General features: G+C 39.5%; 1 protein-coding gene and 1 non-coding gene across 2 annotated transcripts in view; one reads left to right on the forward strand and one right to left on the reverse strand.

Moving 5' to 3' along the window:
* acot7 (acyl-CoA thioesterase 7) overlaps positions 1 to 25,721 on the forward strand; it is a 52,148-nt gene that overhangs the window by 24,479 nt on the left and 1,948 nt on the right. The window contains exons 7-8 of the mRNA XM_068306567.1: positions 9,021 to 9,137; positions 16,659 to 16,843. Coding sequence (XP_068162668.1) covers positions 9,021 to 9,137; positions 16,659 to 16,843 — 302 coding nt within the window. The remainder of the gene's footprint in view (positions 1 to 9,020; positions 9,138 to 16,658; positions 16,844 to 25,721) is intronic.
* On the reverse strand, positions 8,527 to 8,598 carry trnae-uuc (transfer RNA glutamic acid (anticodon UUC)). Its single transcript has one exon. It is a non-coding gene; the product is annotated as a tRNA-Glu (tRNA).

Here is a 25,721-nt window from a genome sequence, read left to right on the forward strand (position 1 = left end):
TGTCCCTTGTTTCCCATCAACAGCTTTAAGAAATGTTAACTTTTTCCATCTGATGTCTGCATTTACATCTGCAGTTACCGAGCTGTTGCTGCTGAGGAATGCTAATTATCCATTTTGGGGGAAAGAAGCTGAAGCTCTCTTCCACAATGTGACAAGTGTGTTGAAGAAAAAAAGCACGTAGATAATGAAGACCTTTTTCAGTTGCTGTGTATAATTGCATCCTTGCATCTGCCATCAGAAGTCACTACGGCTAAACAACAGTGTTTTGGAGTGCCAAAACTTTCAAGTTTTTATGACTTTTTAGACAAGGGGAATGTCTCTTAGGTAGTGTAGGGGAGTAAAAACAAGAGCAACCTGGGGTAAATGTACTCCAATACCCACAACTGTATGTTTTTTTACAGCATCTGAAGTGCTCCTAACACTAGGGGAGCAAGAGAACAAGACAACGGGAGCCCACTTTCACTGCACCGCAGTCCACATAGTCGCAAAATCCCACATATATTCATGGTCCAAACTAAATGTAACAAAATCCTCTGTAAATTTTTGTTTATTCTATTTTGAAGGTGGACGGTTCATGCCATGTCATGAAATATGTTCTTTTCCTGTTTCTGTGTGGCCAGATTAATAGATTATCATCCATCTCACACCATACATGCAGAGTAGGGCCTCGAGTGCCTTATTTAACCACAAATGACCTAAAGTTAGTCTAATCTTAGTTTCTTAGTTGTAAAGAACCTGCATGACATTTTACGTAACCTAACAACCCATTTCAACAATCTCTAAAATAAAAAAGAATCTTTCTATATATTTTTTAGAAAAATCCCAAAAGATTTTATACACATAGCAAAAAACAAGATTTTATTAATTGTTGGCCTCTGGCTTGCAGAATCCTGCAGTTTCAGATGAAATGAACTCATGAGTTGGACTGCTTCCAGAAAGGTACTAACCAGTGTCACTCCTGGAAGAGGGAGATTCAAGATCTCAAAGGCTCTATTAGGAACCAGGCTCTACTATAACGGGGCACAACATTGTCATTGTCTTGGGTTTGAGCTTATTTCCTGTTTTACTTCGATAGTATTATATTTTCGTTGTCTGAATTTTTTTCTTCACACTTCCTGCTTTTGTCTGTTAGGTCCTTCATGGTTTTGACCTTTGTCCAATCTTCACCTGTTCCCCACCTTCAGTTGCCCCCTCCCTCTCACTCTCTCCCTCTGTGTGTGTGTGTGTGTGTGTGTGTGTATACGAAAGTGTGCAAGAGATCCTATAAATATATATATATATAATATATATATACACACACACACACACACACACACACACACACACACACACACACACACACACACACACACACACATACATATACATATACACACACACACACTGTATATATATATATATATATATATATATATATATATATATATATATATATATATATATATATATATACTGTATATATACATATATATACATATATAAGTGTGCAAGAGATCCTATATACATATATACAGTATACACACACACACACACACACACACACACATATATATATATACACAGAGAGAGAGAGAGAGAGAGAGAGAGAGAGAGAGAGAGAGAGAGAGAGAGAGAGAGAGAGAGAGAGAGAGAGAGAGAGAGAGAGAGAGAGAGAGAGAGAGAGAGAGAGAGAGAGATTGTGTTTCCTTCCTTCGTTTGTGTTTTCTCTTCAGTGTTTTTCCTAGTGGATCTCTTGCACTCTTCCTCTTGTAGGTTTATCCTCCAGAGATTCCCTGCATTGTTCCTGTGGTATTTCCTTGTTCACAGTGGTATTTTGTTTAGTTCCAGTCTTGTTGCACTCCTTTTTTTGGATTTTGATCATTTATTTGGATTGTTCAGTGCCTGTTTTTTTTGTTTTTTTTTGCGTTTTTAAAAAAATAGATACTTTTTTCCTGTGAGTTATTTTGTTTATTTTTCCTCAAATTCTTGAACTGCAGGGTAAGGCCTGTAACATAGATCAACTGGTTAATTAATGGCTTTAACTTATCTCAGCTTTCTCTTAACCTTGATGATATGATTGAATTACTGTATTCCAGGCAGTGGTTCCAGCCTCTCCATCTGGCAGACCATTTTCCCATCATTCATGAAATAGACCCTGAAATATCACATTTTCTTGTGGCAACAACTCACCTTCAACTTGAAACAAGTAACGCAGAGTTTTTTTTATGTGGGGAAGCTGAGTTTTGTGCTCGCCACACCAGACTTCACACATCAGTGCCAACTGAAGATCATGAACTGATGAAACCAACAGAACCAGCAACAGCAAAGAGAGTAAATTATTGTTCTGAACATGTACAGTAGTACATTTAAATACAAATTTAGTCTCATAAGTTTAACAACATTTCCCCATTAAAGGAGATCTTTACAAGGAGTGGACTGAGGCTGGAGCATCAAGAGCCTCCACACGCAGAAGGGCCCAACAAATGGACGACACATTTAAAGTTCCGAGTGTCAAGCCACTCCTGAACTAGAGACAACAGCAGAAGCATCTTACCTGGTTTAAGGAGAAGAAGAACCAAACCATTTTTCTTTTCAGGTGGAAGTGAATTATGCATTTTATTTGTAATTCAATGTCTGGAAGAGGAGAAGCACAGAATCAATGCTGCTTGAAGTGTAGTGTGCTGTATCCACACTCAGGGATGGTTGGGGTCCACGCCTTCTGCTGGTGTTAGTCCACTGATTTGAGACCGTACAGCACTTCAGTCCTCTGTCTGCCGACAGGCTTTCTAGAGATGCTGACTTCTTTTTCAGTGGTACTTGGTATCTGTTCACAGTGATGGAACTCCTCCATGGTGTTACTGTGTTTGATTGGCTGAACTACTCACCTGACCTGAGCCCTTTACAGAACCTGTGGGTTTTTGTCAAGAGGAAGATGAGAGACGCCAGACTCCACAGTACAAATGAGCTGAAGGCCGCTATTTAAGCAACCTCAGCAGTGCCAGGCTGATCACCTCCACGCTGGACTGATGCAGTCAATCATGCAAAAGACGGTCCAATGAAGTACTGAGTACAGAAATGAACACACTTGTCAGAAGTTTGGCTTGTCTGTATTCTGAATACTTTTTTTTTTTAACTTACCTTATGAAATAATCTAATAATTCTAAAATTTTAGGATACCAAATTTTAAAATTTCCTAAGCTGCACAATGAGCCAAGAAAAGGTTTGACATATTTCAGTTTATCTGTAATATAAAGAATATGAAAGTTTTACTGTTTTAATTACATTATAAAATCAAATTGACATATTGCATTTTTATATAGATATACCATATAGGGAAAAGGGATGGACAGAGATGGTAGGTAATTCTCAAGTTAGCGTCAAACTTTCACATACATATAATCATCTGATCCTTCACTGATATTGATCAAAGCTCTGTCAGTAAGGGTTTAGATTTTTGTCAGCCATCATATTTGTAAGATTAATTTTAAATCGTCAGCAGTAAGCTGTGAGGATATATCAAGCCGGATACAGGCAGCACACCCTTAAATTGGAATTCATTTTAGTGTAATTCAACACTTGGGTTCAGTTTCATCATCTTGTCAGCTTTTGTTCCATCTCCCTTAAGTGTTGCATGCTCAGACATGACCGCTAAGGTTTTGAAAAGCCCCAACCTGCTAAGCTTTGCACCCAGGGGAAATTTTCAATCTTATGTGAGATTCCATCAATTTCACAACGTAGCAGAGATATCAAAAGAAAAAAACAAAACAAAATGGGTTTTGGAAATTGCCTCTTAACCGGCTTGTCCACAGACACTTTAAGCTTGAGATGTTGTCATCCTTCTGAGCCCACCTCACATCAACAGCCTTAATCAGAGAGCATTTCTGATGGCTATACTTCCTCAGTCAACAAGGTTTTGGTTCATGTTATAGGTGATGGAGCCTTTGGTGTGATGGACCAAGGATCTGTCACTTTCACAGTGCCTGGCCTAAGCTGAGCAATATAATCACACATCAAAGACAGTTCGATTGAATTCCTCCACCATCAAGCCATTTCCTGTTCTGAAACACTCTTTTATTTTACCGTAAGTTTAGCTTGGAGAGAAACAAAGTTTGCTTTCCAAACTCAATCTTCGCACACATCAGCAAAATGAAATGGATGTGATGCATTGGGTTAAGTGGTTGTCAAAGTAATGGTATGTTTAATTCTTAATCAAGTCAGTAGTCGCACTTGCAGTAAAGACTGCATTTGGGAGCAAGCAGCACCTTCTGTTTGTTCTCCCACTCTCTTGGCATCGTCCACCGAGCATCTCCATGCAAAAGGTTGGAGCATTCTGGAGACAAACGATCCATCAGCGAGCAGACTTATTGATTTCTGTGCCGTGGTGGTACAAAAAGCAACTCATGGGAGGCATTCAGGAGATTTGTGGAACACACATGCACATACAAGTTTTTCTGTGCTGGGGAACAGATGTCACCATCTTACACACTTCTCTCATCTCAAATCCACCCACTCTACACAAGATGTCCTTCTTTCAGCAAGAAATCCACCAACAACTGTCTTCTTCACATAAAAAAAACAATCTGTAAACGCCATATGTGTGAATTCCTCTGAGTCCACTCCGCTGCCTTATGAATAAAAATTAAAGAGGAAGGCACAGTTGAAGTCAGCTGGTAAAGTAGGTGCCCCTTGTGTGGACACTGTGTCGTCCGGAGGAATAGATGGATAGATAGATAGATAGATAGATATATACTTTAATGATCCCAAGGGAAATTCAGGAATTTCACCTCCCACTCTGTCTCTCCCATGTCTCTGTCTGTACTATTATCAGAGGCCTGCAAGGCGAAGAAATCTTGATATGACTTTTTCCAAAATTTTAAACTATTGCTGTAAATGAGATCATCAACTATCTGTTGTGTCAAAGTCACAAACTTGTCATTAAAAGGTCTTGCAGGAAATCAAAGTAAGTTGTCTCCTTTACTCATTGCTGCAAGAAGAGACCTATAATCATCATGCATCTGGATTGTATAGGTCTTTTTTTTTGGGAAAATGCGAATTAAATCTTTTCAAATTTAAAAGAAATTGTTGATATTGTTAGTTCTTCTGATAAGGACAGCCTTGGTGAAGGGTTAATAACTTTGTAATAATGGAGTTTATGCTATCAGTGGTGAGATAAGTCATCTGAATGAGAAGATAATGTCAAGGAAATGGCAAACACCCGCTCATCGTTTTGCTTCAGGTGGACAGGTTCCTGATCAAATCAGGAAATCCAATTGGTTTCACTTCAAAACATCTCAGTGAAAAAGTCCCACTACACACATTAAAATACATTAAAGAAATTCAAAGCATCTCAGAAATGAGAAATAACACAGGTTCCTGTTTGAAGATCAAAAGTTGTGCTGTCATAGTTTTAATTTCATTCTTGAAATTACAGTTCAATCCTTTGAAATAACAGTTTCAACCCAAGGGTGTCACGAATGGCGGAATATGGCCCCCAAATCACCAAAAGCGAATCTTTTCTCCATGATTTAATAAGAAAGTCAAAAATTGTCCAGTTAAGAAATACAAAATCAGAAAATAGCAACAGGAACCAAATCAGAGAAACGAACCTGCAAAGGGCTCTGACAAAACCCCGGCTTAAAAAGCCTCATGACAAATAAACCAACTGCATTCAGACGAGAAGACCAGCAATGGGTGTGGTGATGAGGAAGAGGGGTGGAGAGGACCAACAGGTGTGGAGCCGAGGATCCACCCACAAGCTTGGCCTCTCTCCCTGCCACACACCAGCACAGCCACTCTGAACCGTGACAAAGGGACAGTTACTGACTTGTTTGGCTTCTGACTGTTTCTACCTGGTTTATTTACTGTTTTCTATTTAACACAGAGGAAGAAAAACTTTTGTTGTATTAGACTGAGTGTGAGATTGTTTCTCATCCATAGGAGCTGGGCTCACCAGTCACCAACAGGTCTTATTTGCTTAGCAGCCATTAACATGGAAATAAGTTCAGGTGTTATAATGATGAGTTGTTAACAGGTAACTGTAAGGGCGCTTTATTAATGAGAGCAACGAATTATTTAGAACATTCATCAGTGAAATAACCCTAAAAATCATTGAAAAATATCGAAGGCTGTTTTTTAACATGGTTTCTTTCATGCTCTGTGTTTAAATTGTACTGATTCTTTAAAATTGCTCACAGTAATTTTAGTTTATATTCTCATCCTGTCCAGAATAATTAAATATGTGAATATAATTTGTGTTTATTTATATATTATGTTTTACAACTTGATTCTCTTCTGGTGGTTGACAATAATAATTTCATATTTTCTAGTTGTGATATGAATTACCCTTTTTGGGAGTTATGCACACATTTGTTTTTACACTAGTCATCTACGTGACTAACAACAGAAAGCATCATGTTTATTAGATAGCTCATTCCACAGATGAAGGCGAAGCACTAGTATCAACAGCAGGCATGATCTTTTTTGTCCAGACAACAATGAGCACTTCCTCAGCGATCCCATAGATCAGTAACAGCTGATCTGCCTTGTTGTCTGATGTTGTGGGCCGATGATGACAGTGCTCACAGCATATGCACATGGAAAAAGTTATGTTAGTCATGCTGCACAGCCATGAGTCAGGAACGGTGTACATCTGATCCAGGACTGCACATGAAACTGGCTCAAATCTGATTTGAAAGGATTGGGTCTTTGTGTTGAGATGCCAGCTCATCACAGGGCCCCACGAAAGACAAGACAAACTAACAGCCATGCATGCTAACACATGTGGACAATTTACTGTGACCATTTCACTTAAGCTAAATAAATTTGGAGGTGAGATGAAGCCCAAACAGAACCCACACAGACACAGGGAGAACATACCAAATTCACACAGAAAGGAATCAAACCTTCTTAAGTTGAGGTGACAACGCTACCCACTGCTACCCACAAGTTGATTTTTCAATAATAATTAAAAAAAACAAAATTAAATTAAATTAATCCCGCATGTGCACACCAGTGATGTGCGGTCAGGGAAAAAAAATAAATCATGAAAGATGGAAAATGGAAGAAATAAATGGTTATATTTATCCGTTGATGTGTACTACAAAGGTATTTTCCGTTTAACGTCACCAATTATAGATTATTTTTACTCAAAATCACTGAATTTTCTCATTTACCGCTGAAATGCTAATAAGAGACCTGCGTTGAGGCACCAGCCAGCTGAGCCTCACCATGGATTACGCAATGACTAGCTGTGCTGGCATGCGATATAGTGAGATTGAATGCTATCTCTTTATATGTCGCTGTTAAAATGTTCAAACATGTTTGCTACATGAACTAAATTTCCATAATTTAGCTAATGTATATAATGTACAGTGTTTTTTTGTAAATCAACTGTATGTGTGTAACGTCTTTCTTGAGTTGAGCGTTCTAAAACAGCTGGGAAGAAGCACTTTGACCTTGTTCACACTGATCGTCTATATCCAATTTTTTAGCCCATCCAGATTTATATGGGATGTATTGTTTGAAGTCTGAACTGTGCCATACCACATGATACCTGACTTTTGCGAGACGGATTGAAACCACATTAGGATTAGGGTTAGTGGTTAGGGTTAGGGTTAAGGTTAGAGGTAGTTTCATATCGATATGGACAGATGCGTCTCAGTCTGCCCAGCTCTGAACACTCTGATGTAATATGGCGGACCGTGACATCATATTCGCATTGCGAGACCAAGGCGCTAGAAGGAAGAGCGTTGCGCATTACGGAGTAATAAAAAATCGAATAAGAAGTTGACGATGTTGGTGTGTTTGAGATTTTCTCCACCTGTAACAGACAGTGATATCGCCAATATGCTAAGGTAACAAAGCTTCATGTTTGCCGTCGTTGCTATTGTTGTTGCCGGCGTCACAATTATATGACCTCACACATTACACACACTGAACGATGCCTCCACCTGACGTCGTTGCTACGGCAACCTGTCAGATCGGCCGATAATGTGGTCCAGTCTGAACAGAGCCAGAATGCATTTGGACACTTGCTAAAAACAGTGTGAACAGTCAGTCCTAAAAATCGGATTTGAAAGGAAATCCGATATGCCTGCAGTCTGAACGCAGCCTAAGTGAGGCATGCAGTTCTCCTGCCTCGTGGTAGGGGGCGCTGGTGATCCAAGGGATTCCAATTGGGACTCCTGGGCCGCAGAATAAGTGACAGCAAGCTTCATATGTTTGTAAAACTGATTATGATGAAATCAGTGCATCACCAGCCATGAACGTCACTGGCTTGAACACATACTGTACATACACACACACACACACACAGGCCCTATAGACATGCAGGTATGGAGGAAGATGGTGGAGGGAAGGGCGGCCACGTATTCATGAGTAGTTTTTACCTTTGTACATGAGCACCTTGGCAATGCCCATGAGGTCAGCTGGCACCTCTCCAACTGCCATACACACTCCATACTGTGGTCCACGCTGGTCTTCAACTAGCCATCTTCCATACCAAGTCGCTGTGGACTGAGGTATTGCTGCCCCCGGAAAAAGGAATTGTTCCCATACCGGGAGTTGAACCCGGGCCACCTGGGTGAAAACCAGGAATCCTAACCGCTAGACCATATGGGAATTCAAAAGCTTCTGGTTTAGGGAACTGAACTGAACTGGACTAATGCAAAATCTTCAAATTTTTGCACACAGCTGACCGTCAGTAGACTGGTTGTTTCTGGTGTCCCACAGGATGTCACTCTGTGCTTCGGACCCTTTCTATTTGACCAACAATGGATTCACATTGTTTCCAGGTTGAGATTTTATGTGATTTAATATTGATCCTGCAATGAATATAAATACGGAAAAAAGACTGCCAATTTTTCCAGTGTGCAAAGTTGACATCAGCCTTTAGGCAATATTACAGAGCTGTTTTGTTGCTGTTGTTTTTTTCTGCCCCCCAACCACAACTGCATTTGTGTGAAGTTTGACAATAATTATTTCATGAATCAGTCTGGTTTTGATCCTTGGGATACCTTACAAATGTCAAACTGTTTTGTCAGGTGTGACCATGAAGCTGATGGATGAGGTTGCTGGAATTGTGGCAGCTCGACACTGCAACACCAACATAGTCACCGCCTCTGTGGAAGCCATCAACTTCCATCGCAAGATCATGAATGGTGAGGATGACTTTGAACCCACAGGTTGAAGTTCAGTATATGTAGATCTCAAATGTGAAAAAACACCAAAAATAAAATGTTTTACATAAGTTATGATGCATTGGTTCTCTCAACTCGTGACTCTTCGTCAAATTATGAAGTCAGAAGAATGTGCTGGATCAACTGTACGCATGCTGCATTTGCAAAGCATGTATTTTTCAAATACATGCGACTTCATTCAAGTAGCAGAATTAAGTCAATGCAAAAATGCTGTTTTTCATGGAGGTCTTGGAAAGAAGTGAGTGGGAAAAAAAGCAAGAGACAGGGGAAGTTTAAAACTTTTCAAACATACGTTGGTAGGAGTTTCAGGACCAGGAAGCTGAACAGATTGGTTGGAATCCACATCCACGTTTTTCTGCTGCATAATGTGGCTTCAGCTGCTGCTTGTGGCTGCCTGCTGAGTTCATGTGATGGGGACATGATTTTGTCTGCCTTCCACAGAGACGTAGGTGTTATGTCACCAGCAGATTTCCCATTTTGGTGGTCAAACCAAAAATGTCAAGAGTTTAGTATTGGAGAAAAAATGGTGAAAGCACAAAAACAGCAACTGCTGCTGCAAGTTACACCTCTGGATTTACTTAGTTACATTTTATATTCTGCCATATTTTTCTTTTCATCTTTTATAATGGGTGAAATGTAGACTTTTTGAGATATATCTGACACAGAGAAACTGAACTCCAACATTTTCATGGATTCAAACCATCTGGGAGAAACATCATGCATTGTTGTGTCTTTGTGCTAAAGAGTATAAAGATGTGTGTCCAAGACGAACATTTTGCACCAATGTTTGTCTCTGACAACAGTGACACATGCAATATTAACTTCTTCTGAACAAGCCTTTCTAATTTCCTCACAGGCTTCTTGCTGCCTCCATGACCATTTAGATATTAACTCACTGGGCAAACTTCCAGTTTTCTGGCATTCAGTCGATGAAAAATCAATGCGGTGCAGTTCTGGTTAAGAATGTATACAGTTGTCATCAGACAGAAAAACATACAACACATGAATTTAAAATTCAGTCATGATGTGTGAAAGTAGTGACACAAAGATTATGTGGTATAAATAAATGTATTGGTTGAAACCAATTACGAATAGATTTTTAATAATTATAGTATTTCAATACAACGTCTTCGCACTGCATCCAGTGGCATGAAGATAAAGGTGATACCGTGGCTTTAAACACGGTTTCATTGTCAGAGCAAACACTGAGCTGATTCGGTTGTTCTTTTATACAAAAATATTCATGTATAATTGACGAGGAAATAATCTTAGAGGAAAACGTTGGATGTAATGTGAATGAAAGTTATTGTGAAGAATCAGAAGCCAAGAGTGGCTTACTAAGTAAGGCTTAATGAAATGATCAATTAAATGACACATCAAAAAACAATTTAGACACTAATTACATTTGGAATTAATATATGCAATAAAAATTTGATTAAAAACAAGAAGAGCACTCAGGAGAGAGACTGCAGAGGTCCACAACCCACTGTTCTCTGATCTGCAGCCTGACCTTCATGTGTGTGGATATACTTCTGAAAATGTGGTTGTGTGTAGCTCAAGTATCACCACCACCTGTCAGTCCTCACTAATGACCCACTCGTACTGTGTGGTGGTCTCTGCAGACAACCCTGCATGAATTTTTATCCTCTTTTTAACATTTTGCTGTGTGGGGATGTTTCTGGGCATCAGCCTTGGATTTGGGCTCATGGCCTCCAGCCAATAACGGCTGCAGAGTGTAGGTTAAGTTATAGTCTAAAAATATGGCAAAAAGTTGATTCTATTTCTCTGTTTTTTACTGTTTGTGTCCCAGTAGTGTCTCCACAGGTTTTTCATAGAGTTAATGTCAGAAAAATCTCAGGGTTGCTCACCTGAACCCACGACTACAACTCTATAGAATTCTGTTTTAGTACATAGACTAGTATAATACAGCTAAAGTATATTAATATGAGCAATAATAATTATACTGTCGTTTTTAATTTGACAGTTATCATTTAGCTATATTGCATCACTCCTTGCAACAGTGGGATGATGAGGCACTGTTGTGCTTGACAGGAGAATACAGTTCAAAGTCAAGTCCCCTAAATAAACTTTCACTGTGAGTGAGGTTAATGTGCAGCTGTCCTGTTTGTACAGTTTAGAAAGACAGAACAACCTGGAACATTCTCAAGTGCCCAGTCCATTACTGGAGGCACACTGTCATAACTTCTGCTGGTTGTCTGGTGGTCCTTTTGCTCTGATAACCGCTGGAGACAAGAGGCTGAGATCAGCTGCTGCTCTCATCTCTCTGTGTCAGAGTGGGACACAACGTGACCACAGCTGACCGGCTGCATTTGGAATTTAATTTGAACTGAACCTTTGTGATTACTTTGATTATTAATGTATTATTTGTATCATAAATAGGGTATATACATTGACAGGCCACGTCATTGGAGGCCCTCCAATAGAGTGTACGATTGTACGATTATTAGATTTACTTCTGTTGGCTAACAGCCAACCACACTGAAAACATGGCATCAATTCTTTTGGCATTAAATTGAAGTTGTTATTATTATCAATGAATGTCTTTTTGTTGTTCATTTCACTCATGTTTCCTCTCATTTGGCACCTAACTTACTATTTACAGGTTCTGTTATCTGAACCACTGCAGCTGTTAAGAAGCCTGTCTCTTGCCTATGTTTGCTGCCCATTAAAACCATTCAGAGAGTATACTGTGCCAAACCTTTGCTGAGATCCAATGCAGTAACGCTATTTTAATTTATTTTTGGATGTATTAAAGGGTTTCCCTAGATTTAATCTTTTTCTTGTTTTGAGATGACAATCAGGCTCATGTTTAGTTTAGATCACTGGTCCCCAACCTTTTTTGCGCTATGGACCGTTTTAATGTCAGATAATATTTTCAGGGACAGATCTTTAAGGTGTGTCGGGTAAATACAAAAAAATAAAACTATAGGAACAGAATAAAACATTTTTATTTTGCAGCTTATTTTCTCTTTGAAATGGCAAAGAAACTTTCCAAAGACATTTGTCTTTGTTCGTTTTGCTAGCTTAGGAGTTTCAATTTAGTGATAATGTCTGTGTTAGCGGCCAGATGTGGAGGAGAGAATCCGGTAATTTTCCAAAACATAACATCATTCAGAATCAGACAATAAATAAAATGGAAATTATATACATTATGTAATCTTTTCTGTGCGGCTCGGTACCAATTGACCCAAGGATTGGTACCGGTCCGCCGCCCAGGGGTTGGGGACCACTGGTTTAGATGATTAAAAATATTCACAAAATATTTGAAAAAGCTGGACATGTCACCGTAGCATTAAATTACCAGAAATTGTCCTAAGATGAATGAAACCCCATCATCTAGCACATAACAGATAGCTGCATGTACAGTTTATCCCAGCCTTTAATGCAGAAAATATCCTGACAATCAAATATAGCTGAAAAAGAAAATGGCCCTATGACTTTAGTGAAGCAGAACAATCAAATGTGAAGGCTGGTGAAAACATATCTCAATAGGTTTTCAGTTGTTTTGCTGAAACACAGCTCCACCACTTAGTCAGAGAGATGTGGGTGACTGGAATCTTCATAATTAAAAATACCACAGGAGGATTCATCGGCTGCCCTTCTCTTCTATACATTACCCTTGCTTCAAGGTTTAACTACTTCAGCGTGGTGTCGTGTAAAGGTCTGAGGAAGTCAGATGTCAAATCTACAAACTAAACAAATGAAGTTCTGACCATTCGGATTTACAGCAACCATTGATACAGAAAATTAGGTTTTGAGGTGTGATTTAAAGCATAAAGAATCTGTAATTTTATAGCAACTGTTATTGATAATGAGCAGCAGATACCATTCCTTTGAAAATGTTTGGGCTCAGTGAGGATTGTTTTTAGAGTTCCGTTTCTCATAACTACTGTTGCGTGAAAAGAAGAAATATTTCTCTGGCAGTCATAGTTTAATTTGGACCCATTCAGAAAAGGCTTTATTGTAATGGATGTACGGTACTTTTCTTCAGATTTAAATGAAATACCATGTGTGGAGATGGTGTTCCTTACTGTGTGTTCAAATATCAGATATTTGTTTGATTGCCATCAAGCTCTACTGTGTTTCTGTGCAGTTAGAAGTGAGGTCTTCATATCACCTTATTTTTTCTCTTCTCTTTTTAAGAAATCCTTCTTCCACAAAGAAAAATGGGAACTTTATTAATCCTTTCAGTACTCGTGTAACCTATAGCTAAAATATGACATTTACAGCTCACAGGTATTACAATCCAGGGTTTAATGCATAGAACACAAAGCGCCAGCTTGGACTGTCTTCTGAGGTAGATTAGTTCCAGGAAGCAGCTCTCAGAGATGGAGCTGGTTTCCTGACCTTCACTGCTGCGCAACATCTACTTTCCTGCATCAATCAATTGTTACTCAAGAAGGTCAGTTAACAAAAAAGCTCAGCCCAGTCAACTGCATTTTATGCCACGTCATTTTGAAGACAGAGCTCAACATGTCCTATATGCCTGTGCCAGTTGTGGTTTGACGCAACTAGACTGCTGGTGGTTTTACTACATGTAAATACACTATAATGAACACACAACAAAGGAGAGAAATAATTATATAATCATTATATAATCATTACCTTCATGTCATTTCTAAACTCTCTTACTGTTTTACAGACAGATGACAGTCAGAGATTTCAGATCACTCGATTCATCGTTCATTCTTGCATTCATTCATCTTCAAATACCTGCTTCATCCGCTAACGCCGGTGGTGGGGGTGCTGGAGCCTATCGCAGCTGACTGGGGGCGTGAGGCAGGGTAAATTCTGGGTGTGACGCCAGTTGACCGCAGAGCCACATGTAAACAGACAACCACGCACACACTCAAACCGTCGGACAATTTTGTATCACCAATTCACCTCGTGGGACTCAAGCAAGCCCAACCGCCACCCAACATATCTGTTCCCTGCATAGACAAGCTCTAAAAATCATGGACAAAAAAACAATCAGATGCCACCACTGCCATATCCTCAGAAACTTGCTAAACATGGAAAGCTTTATTAATCTATATTTTCTGATTTTAATTTTCAAATGTATAAACAACTTAAAGTTAAATTGTCAAATCCCATTCTGCGAGACAACTTTCATACAGTCATTTGCCTCCTGTAAGAGGAGGAATTCACTGCCATCAGATGTAAAATCCATCTAAGATATTAAGATGTTCAGCACCAGAACCAAAACCTGTTTAAAGACAAAACACAACAGTTCTAATCTGTAAATACTATTGTTTTAAATGATGCATATTGTATATTTTATCATACCATACAAATGTAATGTTTAACTGTATGTAGGTGTGAGTGTGTGCGTGCGTGTTTGTCTGTCTGCATGTGGCTCCGTGGTGCACTGGCGTGGCACCTGGAGTGTCCCCTGCTTGCACCCTTGGCTGGGATAAGCTGGACACACCACAACCCGCGACAGCGGACAAAAACTTAGGTACTGAAGATCATTGAATGAATTATTATGTAAATACAGTAATATAAGTTCGATATGCATCACATCAAGGTTGTAGGCTGTAAGCCTGTAACAATGTTTGACTGCATTGACCCTGCCAAATAAATGAATAAATAAATAACTACGAACGTTTGGATGCTGATTTCAGCCACAGATGGTTTTCATTGTTGAAGATGAAGAAAACAATGTGAGAAGGATGCAATGCGAACCGCATCCTAGATAATGAGGTGTTTATTCCACTGAAAGTTGGTGGCTGAGGGTGACCCATGGACTAGACTCAGACTTAATGTCATGGAAAATGAGACTTTCTGACCTCTAGCAAATTTTTACAAATACATTCATGCAATGATTATCCTTGACTGACATTCCTGTCAAGAATTGTAGCAGGCAGTTTTATGTGAGGGTAATCTAGGATGTGGGTTGGGTACTAGCATAAGATGAGGACTTTTGTCCTGTTGGCTCAAACTACACACATGTATTCATTGTAAGTACAGCATCTCGATAATATTTCCAAAATATAATTCTTAATAAAGAATGTTTTTGGTTCAGAAGACTGTCGCCTTGGAGCAACAATAGAGAGCAGAGGCACAAAATATAGAGAACAGGTGGTTATTCGTGCTTTTAAATGAACCTGGGCTATAGGCGGGGCACAGTGGGGAGGATCCTGAGGGCAGGTTGGCTGCGATGGGCCTCTGATGGGGCCTGGCACATACAAGACCGTCAGTGCTCTGATCGGCTGCGTAGCGTCAGTGAACCTTATCGTTCACTGGATACCTGTCACTCACCGAGGTACGAGGCAAAATGGTACAGAAAACAATATTATTGGTCAATTAATGAGATTAGGTCTAATATTAGATATTATTTAATACCTTCATATCAAATTTTATTTTTTGCACTGCACAGATTTTCTTGCGCGCTGAAAATGTGCGAGCAGTGCACAATTGCGCAAGCGTGCAGCTAAGAGGGAACGTTGGATGTGGTTATGATCAAGTGATTGTGGCACCAGTGCTTACTGGGAAAAACGTACAGGCTTTGTGATCCTGTCTTTCTGTTGAAAGAGTGCAGCCACTATTTAAATGATCAATAAAACAATCAATGTTTTCTGAGGATGGTCATTAAACAAAAGCTCCATCATAGGGTGACACGCCACTGTAATTTCTCATTGAAATGTTTTTTTATGTGTACTTTTATAGAAGCCATTTTCTCACTTTCCAAGTACATGTCTATTATTCATAACTTTGTTTTATAAGATCTCAGTCACACACTCCAGATCTGTGTCAGACTGCGAGGAGACAGCTTCTCTGCTTGTCTCTATGGCAGCAGCAGCGGTAATAATACAGCACATCAAAGAGAATAAACACAATGACGGAGCTCAGCAACCACAATCCACTGCTTTTTTTCAACTTAGCCACAGATTAAAAGTTTTGACAAGTAAATTGCATAGATAGAGGGTTTAATGGTATCTTTGGTTGAATTCTCTGTAGCAGTGGTCACAATTTATCCCTTTAGCTTTTAGTTAAATGTTCATTCTCTAAGAAATCAGTACATCTTTTATCCAATTTTCCTCTTCAAAGTACTTGAAAAGCTTCATGTATTTTTATTGATCTGGAAACTTTAGTTGTATATTAGTGGGCTGACCAGTCAGCCCAGCTATCTCTGCTGACACACTCCGTGAGGCAGATTTTAGGAGGTTCATGATGCAATAATGTGAAGCAGATCGCAAGAACAGATAGTTCCGCTTGGCTGCCTGTCATGTTCACTTTGGGTTCATCGTAACTGAGCATGAAGTCGTTTGATTTCAACTGACCTCATTTAAATTGAATGTTGTGGTGTGAAATAACGTGTTTTGGTGACATATAATTGCAATAATTTAAATCGAGTTTCTTTGAACATCTGAAGGTCAGAATGTTTGAATCAAAAATTTTGAAATCCTCAGAAATAATGCATATTAACTAGTACACTGCTCTTTTCCATATTTTGCCAAGGCTGTGTGGTGACACTGGTGGGGCGGCTTACATTCGTCAGTAACAAGTCCATGGAAATTGAAGTGTTGGTTGACGCTGCTTCGTTGATGGAACCAGAGACAGAGAAATATCGTGCTGTTTCAGCCTTCTTCACCTACATCTCACTGGGCAAGGACAAAAAGCCTCTGCCTGTCCCTCCTCTTAAGGTGAGAACCATCCAGACACCACCTTCCAGTTAACACCTGCCTCTATGAGGCAGGCCTTACCTTCTTGCACCTCTTATGCCTTCACATTAGTTTAGAATAAGTGGGGATAAAGTTTCAGTTGGAAACGTATCCTTGACTGACTAAGAACACATGGTAAAATAGAAATTTTTCTTGTGCATTTATGATCGAAAATGCGTTGAAACAGTTTCAAGTGATGGGTTGTTCATCGGGCACCAGTTTAATATTAACGGGCTGTGTTTTGTCTGTACTTCACTCTCAGCTCCATTAGTTTTCTGTACTGGTATTAACATTTTTTCAGTCGTTAACTCTTTTGAATCTTGAAAAGCTTACAGCATCAGACATAATGTCTATCCATATGGAAATTTTTCTCACATGTCTGGTATCAAATCCTTTGCTGTGTCTGTGTGTTATCTGTTAGCCAAAAGTAAAAAATTGCCTGTGGTTATTGGCCGACTCAGCATTTTTATCAGGCTGTGTATTGTGCATGTTTACCTGCTGACTTGAGAGAGATGCCTGCTGCTTCTTCTGACACTGCAGTATGCGGTGATCCAAAACGCTGGATGCACAGACCATCTGTTCAAGTCCACACATTTAAATTATTTCCTGCTGCCATACACATGCCTAGATCAGCTGTAGAACTCATCCAAGTCCCATGGGAGAGGAAGATTTGTGCAATAATAAACTGTTCATAGTGCAAAGAAAAGATTTTTGTGGCCTGAAATATGTTTTAACATGAGCATATATTGAGTTTTAAATATTATCATACTCAGCAATTCTTTTTCTCATTGGTGACTTGTGTGGTCAAACGGCTTTGATGGTGCCCTGCACACCATGGTGTAACCAAGTTCCTTCATGAATTCTATAATTATAGCATTTTCTTTTTGCACTTTATTTCAGGAACGTCCATAACAATAGCATGAGCTGAGTGAACAGCCTCAGTGAAATGAGACAGACCAGTAGACTCATACAAAATTCTGAGCGTTTGCCCTGAGAACATCATTAAATTTTAAGTACTGTATGTGTAGAGAATGGAGTAAACAGAGTAAATGCATTGCACAAAGATGCAGCACAAAGATATTTTCTAGGTTCTGTATCTTCAAACAAGATACAGAACCAACCCCAAAAAATATTGTATTATATTAACACAACATAGGGTCTTTAAATAAAAAAAAATGCTTATTGACATGCTGTGTTTCAAGTGGGTAAGACGATATCTGTTGAAGGAAAGCCAAGCTGGGCAGTGTGGGCGAGAGTGTGGAAAAGGGTTGCTACAAATATGTTGTCATGTCATTGAATGCCTCAGTGCCCCCTCTTACCCTGAACATTCACACACTCTTTGAGGTGCATTAGCCTTAACAGTGACACACTTCTGCTTGGCAACAGACCCCCAAGCTCCAACCACCAGCAAACAAAAATGTGCCTGCAATATGTGTTTCCACTTCTCTCCATTTACAAGGTGGATGTCAATCTGCTAATTTCACAAAAATAACCCAAAACAAAACAAAAAAACTGTGGTTGCCCATTGTCTGCCTCCCTCCATGCATTCGTTACTTTACTACGCATGCAGGCTGCTTATGGCTTTTGTTTGAATGGCAGGGAATCACAGTGATGATTAGAGTCATTATAATTTCTGTGTTCACCTCATTTTTTGAAAAGAGAGGCTAAAAACATTTCTTGGTGATCTTAATAATTCATGCTCAACACTTAATGGAAATCTAAATGGGCTGCCATGTTTCTGATGTAGCATGTCAGACAAACATGGGCAGGAATAGGGAATTCATTCATCTGCATGTGTTTGAGGGGAAATGTTGAACAGAAATACAATATAGACAGACTTTATGGATGTATTTTGTATGGAAAGACAAATATATCTCTATTTTATATGTGGGCTTGTGTGTGAATGACTTAGCTCCAAGAGTGCACGTGCTTGAACAGATCACTGAGCACAAATGTGTTTGTGTTTAAATGAACAGGAGATGGAGGATGAGGCAAGATCGTGTCTATTTTCAGCTTCCTAACTATTTACTGAGGACCTAAACATGGTACCAGATTGACAGAAACAAGGCTGTTATTGATGGCGGTAAACCTATTCATAGGATTCAGTCCCTTGGTGTATAAAAGAGATGCATTACATCCAGCAAATGAGGCTTCAGATGCCAGTCCAATTGACACCTGTAGCAGTGAGGATGTGAGTGTGAAAGATGGAAATATAATGGTGACATCAATTAGGAGGTTATGTGATGCCCATGATATGTTAAAATTAAAATTAAAAGTTTCTGATTATGTTTTGTGCAGTAGTAGTTCTTGGGGCATGGAAAAGTCAATCTGTCATGTTTCTTACAAATTAGAATCAAAAACGGCAAAACCCAGGAAACCGCAAAAGGAGATGAAAATTTAGTCCTGTTTTTTTTTTTTTTTTTTTGCAAATGGAGTAATGGGAAAATAAAATACAATGTGCAGACAGATGATTGATAGGCAGATTGTGCAGTGAGCAGAATGAGCAGACAGATATCCTCTCGCAGATGACCGTCGCAAAGAACAGACTGATTTCCAGGGCGTGACTGAAGCAGAATGGAATGAATGGATTTGAGGCAGAGAAGTTAAAAATGTCAGGAACAGGCAAGGAAATGAGTTTACAAAAAAAATCACAAAAAGATTCAAAGAAAGCTGGTAGGAATCAGAGGATACTACCACAATGTACAACAGATACATACAGTACAGGGTAAGAAGCCAGGGTATGTGCTGCAGGGAAAATATGGAGCTGAGAAAAGGATTATGTGCAGGTGATCAGGTAAGGTGGAGATGGGAGTGGGATGAAGAGTTGACCAGCCAGCCAAGCCCTGGAGAAACACAAACACAAACAGATGGAGACACACAAACACACACAGATGAAGACAGACGGAACAGGAATAAAAGTGAAAACAGGAGGAAACAAAAGGGACGATAGAGGGAAGGCTGTCGATCCTTAGCATCAGAAAGGATGTTTGTTTTATGAACATATAACATACAAATAGCATAATAATAATAATGAACTACAGTAATCTAAATAAAATAGATCGTAAACCATATTTCAAGAAGATAAAAAAATAAAAGTCTGAAATGCTGGCATGTGGTGTAGGCTACTTGCTTTAACAACTGCTGACATTTTTTTGGATTAAATCCAGACAATGCTACAACAGTTTTATCAGCTGTTTCTCTAAGAACACAAATTTCACTCAAACATCATCCTGCAGGGAACAAAAAGCCATCCTGTGTGCATCCAGTTTATTTTTTTCTTGCTGGGACTTAAATAACTGGATCAATACCAATCTAGCATCTGTATACTAACTATAAAGCTACAGCAAACAGCACATTAGCTGCAAACTCTGTTCAAAAAGCCTTTTTTTAGATGAACGCTCCTATTTGTTTGGCAAAGTTTTTTAGGCAGGATGCCCTTCCTGCCTTAGCCCTCTGCATTTATCTGGGCAACGGACCGGCCTACAGGTGCAGATGCTGGGGATTGAACCCGGGGCAGCATACTGTATCCAATCCAATCCAATCCAAACTTTATTTGTTGAGCACTTTACCACAACCGCAGTCGACCAAAGTACTGTACAGGCGAATGAATAAAAAGAACAAACATTATAGATAAAAGACAAAATGGCTCAAATATTATAAGTAAAGTTAATCAACTAGAAACATAAAACATAAAATATGGATAAAAACAAAAGCAAATAATCAGAGCAATAAAGTAAGATAAAAAAGATAAGACAAAATAAAATCCAGTGTCTATCTAGATGTTAAAAGCCAAGGAGAAGAAGTAGGTCTTCACACGAGATTTAAAAACAGACAGAGAAGAGGCCTGTCTGATTTGCTGAGGCAGATCATTCCACAATTTGGGTGCCACAACAGCAAAGGCACGGTCCCCTCTGAGCTTCTGTTTGGTTTTAGGCACATCCAGGAGCAGCTGATCAGCTGACCTGAGAGAGCGAGCAGGTACATAGCGGTGTAGAAGCTCAGAGAGGTAAGGTGGGGCAAGGGCATTCAGGGATTTAAAAGTAAATAAAAGAATTTTAAAATGGATTCTAAAATGTATGGGCAGCCAGTGGAGTGAGGCTAAAATGGGGGTAATGTGCTCATGTTTACGGGTGCTGGTCAACAGACGTGCAGCAGCATTTTGGACCATCTGGAGACGGGAGATGGAAGAAGCACTAACCCCCACATAAAGAGAATTACAATAGTCCAGCCTAGTGGTGACAAAGGCGTGGATGACTGTTTCGAAATGTTGCCTCGAAAGAATAGGTTTTATTCTGGCCAGCTGCCTCAAATGATAAAAGCTGGACTTCACTACTGCCCTGATCTGGCTGTCAAGCTTGAGACCTGAGTCCATTTTTACCCCAAGATTAGTGATGGCTGGCCTGACATGCTGGGCCAAAGAACCCAGATCTGGAAGGGGTGTACCAGCGGTGCCACCAAAAAACATCACTTCAGTTTTCTTTTCATTAAAACTCAAAAAGTTCAGAGCCATCCAGGCCTTAATGTCATCAAGACATTTAACTAATGCAGCGATAGAGTACGCATTGTTCTTTTTGAGTGGAACATAAATTTGGCTGTCATCCGCATAACAGTGGTAGTGAATCCCATGATTCCTAAGTATTGAGCCGAGCGGGAGCAGATAGAGAGAGAAGAGAAGAGGGCCCAGAACTGAGCCCTGTGGGACCCCACACAGGAGAGGAGCAGAGGAGGACACTGAGTCGCCAAGGCTGACACAGAACGTTCTATCTGCCAAGTACGACCTGATCCACTCCAGTGCTATGCCCCTGATGCCCACCCACTGCTCCAAGCGGGAGATCAGGATTTCATGGTCCACTGTATCAAATGCAGCAGTTACTGTACATGTGAAGCACTCTACCACTGAGCTACATCCTCATGTAGCCTTTTTTTAGATTTGTGAATATTCCTGTATTCCACAATGTTACTCCACTTGTCCCTGGCCTCATCTTTTTGTTCTTGGAGTGGATTATTTTTGGTATTCTTGGTAAGGATTATACAAACCAACATGTACTGTTATTGAGATTTTCATCTTCTGCTATCTTTGGACAACTTTGCAAACAGTCTGATAGCTGATGTCTCTTTTTTTGTTTGGAGTACCAAACTGTTCACGTGGACTATTTGTTCGAGGTACTTCTGCTTTAACCAAACTGGATTGGAGAGAAGAAGGTTTTAACCTCTGCCAGTGACCTCACCCAGCCTGTTCAAAGTGGAACTGTTCCACTTTTACTGTTCTATATGAAAGTCACAAGGTCTAATCGTTGGACAAGACAGGGATGGGATGTTTTGACAAGCTAAATGTCACATTAGAACTTTGCTGTATTTCACATCATGAGTCTTTAGCTTCCAGAACGTATGCTGTCTGAAATCACACAGTCAAGTGGAGTTGTGTTGTTGATTTCTTCAATGTAAGTAAAAAACATTTTCAATTCTTAATACCAGTCGCATAAACAGGAGTGATTGGAATGCACAAAGCAAAACGATGAAAACTTCCCCATCAAATAAGTTCAAGAATCCTTAAAAAATACCCACACCTGGATCATCACCAAAATTTAATCTCCTCTGAGATTTGCAAGCATCCACCCCTATACATGTGCAGTACTTCCATAACATTTTGCAACACTGGTGACAGACAAACAAATAAAACCAACCAATCACATAACCTCATTGGTGGAGGTAATTAACTCAAAATAAGGCAAAACTGGATCTGCTAGAAATAGTAAATGGCTGTAACCTCCTCTGCTTCACACGTGATGTTAACTCATTTAGTCAACCTGAATCTGAATTCCTCCTTTGGTTGACTATTTCTCTGAAACCTGCAGTATCGGCTTCATATCAGTTCCGAGGTCTTTAATGCAAAACTCACATGGGCCAAATGTTCATTATGCACAGTAAAAAACAATCTTATGTCAGAACTTCACTTCTGAAATATTTACAGCATGGTGTGAGATATTGTTCTGGTTCATAAATAGACTGATCGAATGGACAACTCTTGCTATTTTTATCTGCAGGAGCTTTCCCCCATTCTCTCATCCTCGCCTCCTCTCAGTGAGCCCACTACGTTTACTATTTTTAGATTTTCTTGTTTTAGCACAGAAGGGGGTTAGGGACTGTGAGCGGGAGATTCTAGATGGACTGCCACTAAATATAGCACACTATGGGTGATTCTGAAACAGGGGAAGACGACTGCAGAAGCAAGGATATTGTGAGATATCGGGTGCATGCCTGCTTTTCTCTAAAAACACTTGATGAGTACCAAAATAATACAGGTGCACACTGCAACAGCACATGCACTGTCAAACATGCTTGGCAGCCCCTTAGATTTCTGCAAGCCTTCTGATGAGTTTCAAGGACCTGCCTGGAGTCTACCTGCTTAAACCCGCCTTATCAGGGTGTCTCCAGTTTGAATCGTCACTCAGCGAGTAGTGCATATGAAATACCAGCAAGTGGTTGAAGGATGTAGCTCTGCTATGGTAGCAGCTGACAGCTTGAGTGTATGACTGAGTAAAAAGGTGATTGCTGCTGTTTGCACGTTCAGTAATCCTGCTTCATAGGAATAAAGGTTGGAATAAGTGAGTATAAGTGAGTATACAGTCTTCTTCTTGTATTAATACATCTCTTTTCCTTGGCTTCTTTTATTTCACCTCTCCCTTAATCTCACGCTCCATTCTTTTTCTTTATACCCTGTTTCTTTCTCTCTCCCACCTTCCTTTTCTGCCATCACCGTCCCAGCCTCCCTCCCCGCATCCCTCCCCTTCCTCCAGGCTGGCAGGGACTCAGCTGGCCTCCAGTGACACAAAAACAAGCCCAGTTGTCATGGAAACTTCCTGTAGTCCAGCAATGCACATTTATTTTTAGATGCCTCTCATTCAAGTCAATCAGCAACGGGTTAACGTGTATACTTGTGCCACAGTTACAGATATTTCTATCTGTGGTCACCCAACGGCACAGAAAAATTTTTTTCTTGTGAATGTGTAAAGGGTGGTTTATCGTAAAATAGTTTTCTTTCAACTTTTTACACAAATGGGCTTAAGAAAAACAGAATGTTCTTTATCCCCTTTACAGCCAGTTGGGTTTGGGAGGAAACGCAGCATATTCCATTTGTGTGAGAGTCAACAAAAGACAGGTCAACAACTGCATGATTGAATCGTAGAAAGACAAGAGAGACATTGCTTCACATTGCAAGACCTATTGAATTAATTGACATAAAATTTTATTTTTCATCTTGCCATCATCAGTGCAATATTATAGGATTTCATTTTGTGTTGGATTGTTGCCTACTTACATCTGTATAATGTGTTTAATGCTAATTAATAAGTATTTGCGTGCTCTAAACACGCAACACGTATAACTTTTAGCATTGTAATTGAGAGCATAACAGCATTTTTGCAGTAGAATTTAGTTCAAACGTCATTCCAGCTGCCTATAGAATTAAAGTGTGAAGCACAATTTGACTAATTAGTGTTCACATTTTCTGCAGATAAATACTGTACAGACACTGTGACTCGTGTCTCCTATGGAAAATCTGCTACTGTGAGATAAAGAATACGTCCATAGCCTTGCAACTGAGATCAAACTGTAGCTTCTTTTGGGGACGTTTTCAGAGAGTGACGATGATCCTGCGTAATCATAGTTATTATACTGGAGCCTCTGTGGAAATACCAATTACATGGGGACACTAAAAGGACATTTTGAGTCTAGCATTACATTGTCTCATTGAATTATGTAAATGAGATTTGCATGTGCATACACATATGGATGCACACATGCAACCTTGTATGGAATTCAGATAATGTATAGTCAGGATGAAAAGGTGCATACATTACCAAACACAAGGAGAGAAAATGTAGAAACACCAGCAACAAGGCAGCTTGATGATAGATGGGATAACTGTGCTGTGTAGGTTTACTTGGAAGATAATCTCCTAATTTGACCATAGAATAGTGAAGGGAGTGTTTTAAATGTTGGGCTATACAACAATTTACAGTATTTAAATGCTGTAAAGACATTACCCCACTGTAAAGATCGCATATTCAGATTGAATGCTCTTACATCTTGGACTGAAAAATAAATGTAACATTAGGTTTTTAATTTGTCTTTGCCAGTTTTGTGAGAGTGAAATAATTTTAACTCAGGTGGCAGCAAAAAACTCAGCTTCTCTAAACATCTTTAGAAGTCAGTTTATTTAGAGTGACGATGCATTTTGAGCCAATTACAAGAAACACTTCCGAATTCAGGAAGTGGAGAAATAGCAAATTCATAAAAGTGAAAATATAACTCACCATTAATCAGTGCCATGAACTTGCACATCACTCAAATGAGTTACACACTTTTCTCCTGCCAGGTGCATGTGTTGAAATGTTTAAGGGCCACATTTCACACTATTATTAATAGCGAGTCTTGATTATAAGTAGTCACATTTGTTGTTCCTTTAACTGGAACATTCATCAAACCATATCAGCTGAAGCTTCCTATTGTTTTAAAAATGTAATTAAATTGTTAAGTCTTGTGGGCTTAAGGAAGGAGAAACGGCTTTGAAGGAGAGCATCAGTGAGAAATGTAGAAATAAGGAAACAAACAATCTTAACAAATTTTCCATAGAGTTCCACAATGCTGCATTTTCCTACCATCAGAACTGGATTTAGATGCACTACATGCGTGTTCATGTGCTCAACAACCTATTGCTATTTTATAGTTGTCTAAAGGAAATTGTGAACCCCTTACAGCTCGTTACAGATGGCTGTTTGTGGCGACTTCAGAGCGATGCAATATTTTATGTGATGATTTCTCACCAAATTTCATAACTCCTGGATTCAAATTTGGGCTG

The sequence above is a fragment of the Antennarius striatus genome, chromosome 2 (assembly GCF_040054535.1).
Source record: "Antennarius striatus isolate MH-2024 chromosome 2, ASM4005453v1, whole genome shotgun sequence".
Lineage (NCBI taxonomy): Eukaryota > Metazoa > Chordata > Actinopteri > Lophiiformes > Antennariidae > Antennarius > Antennarius striatus.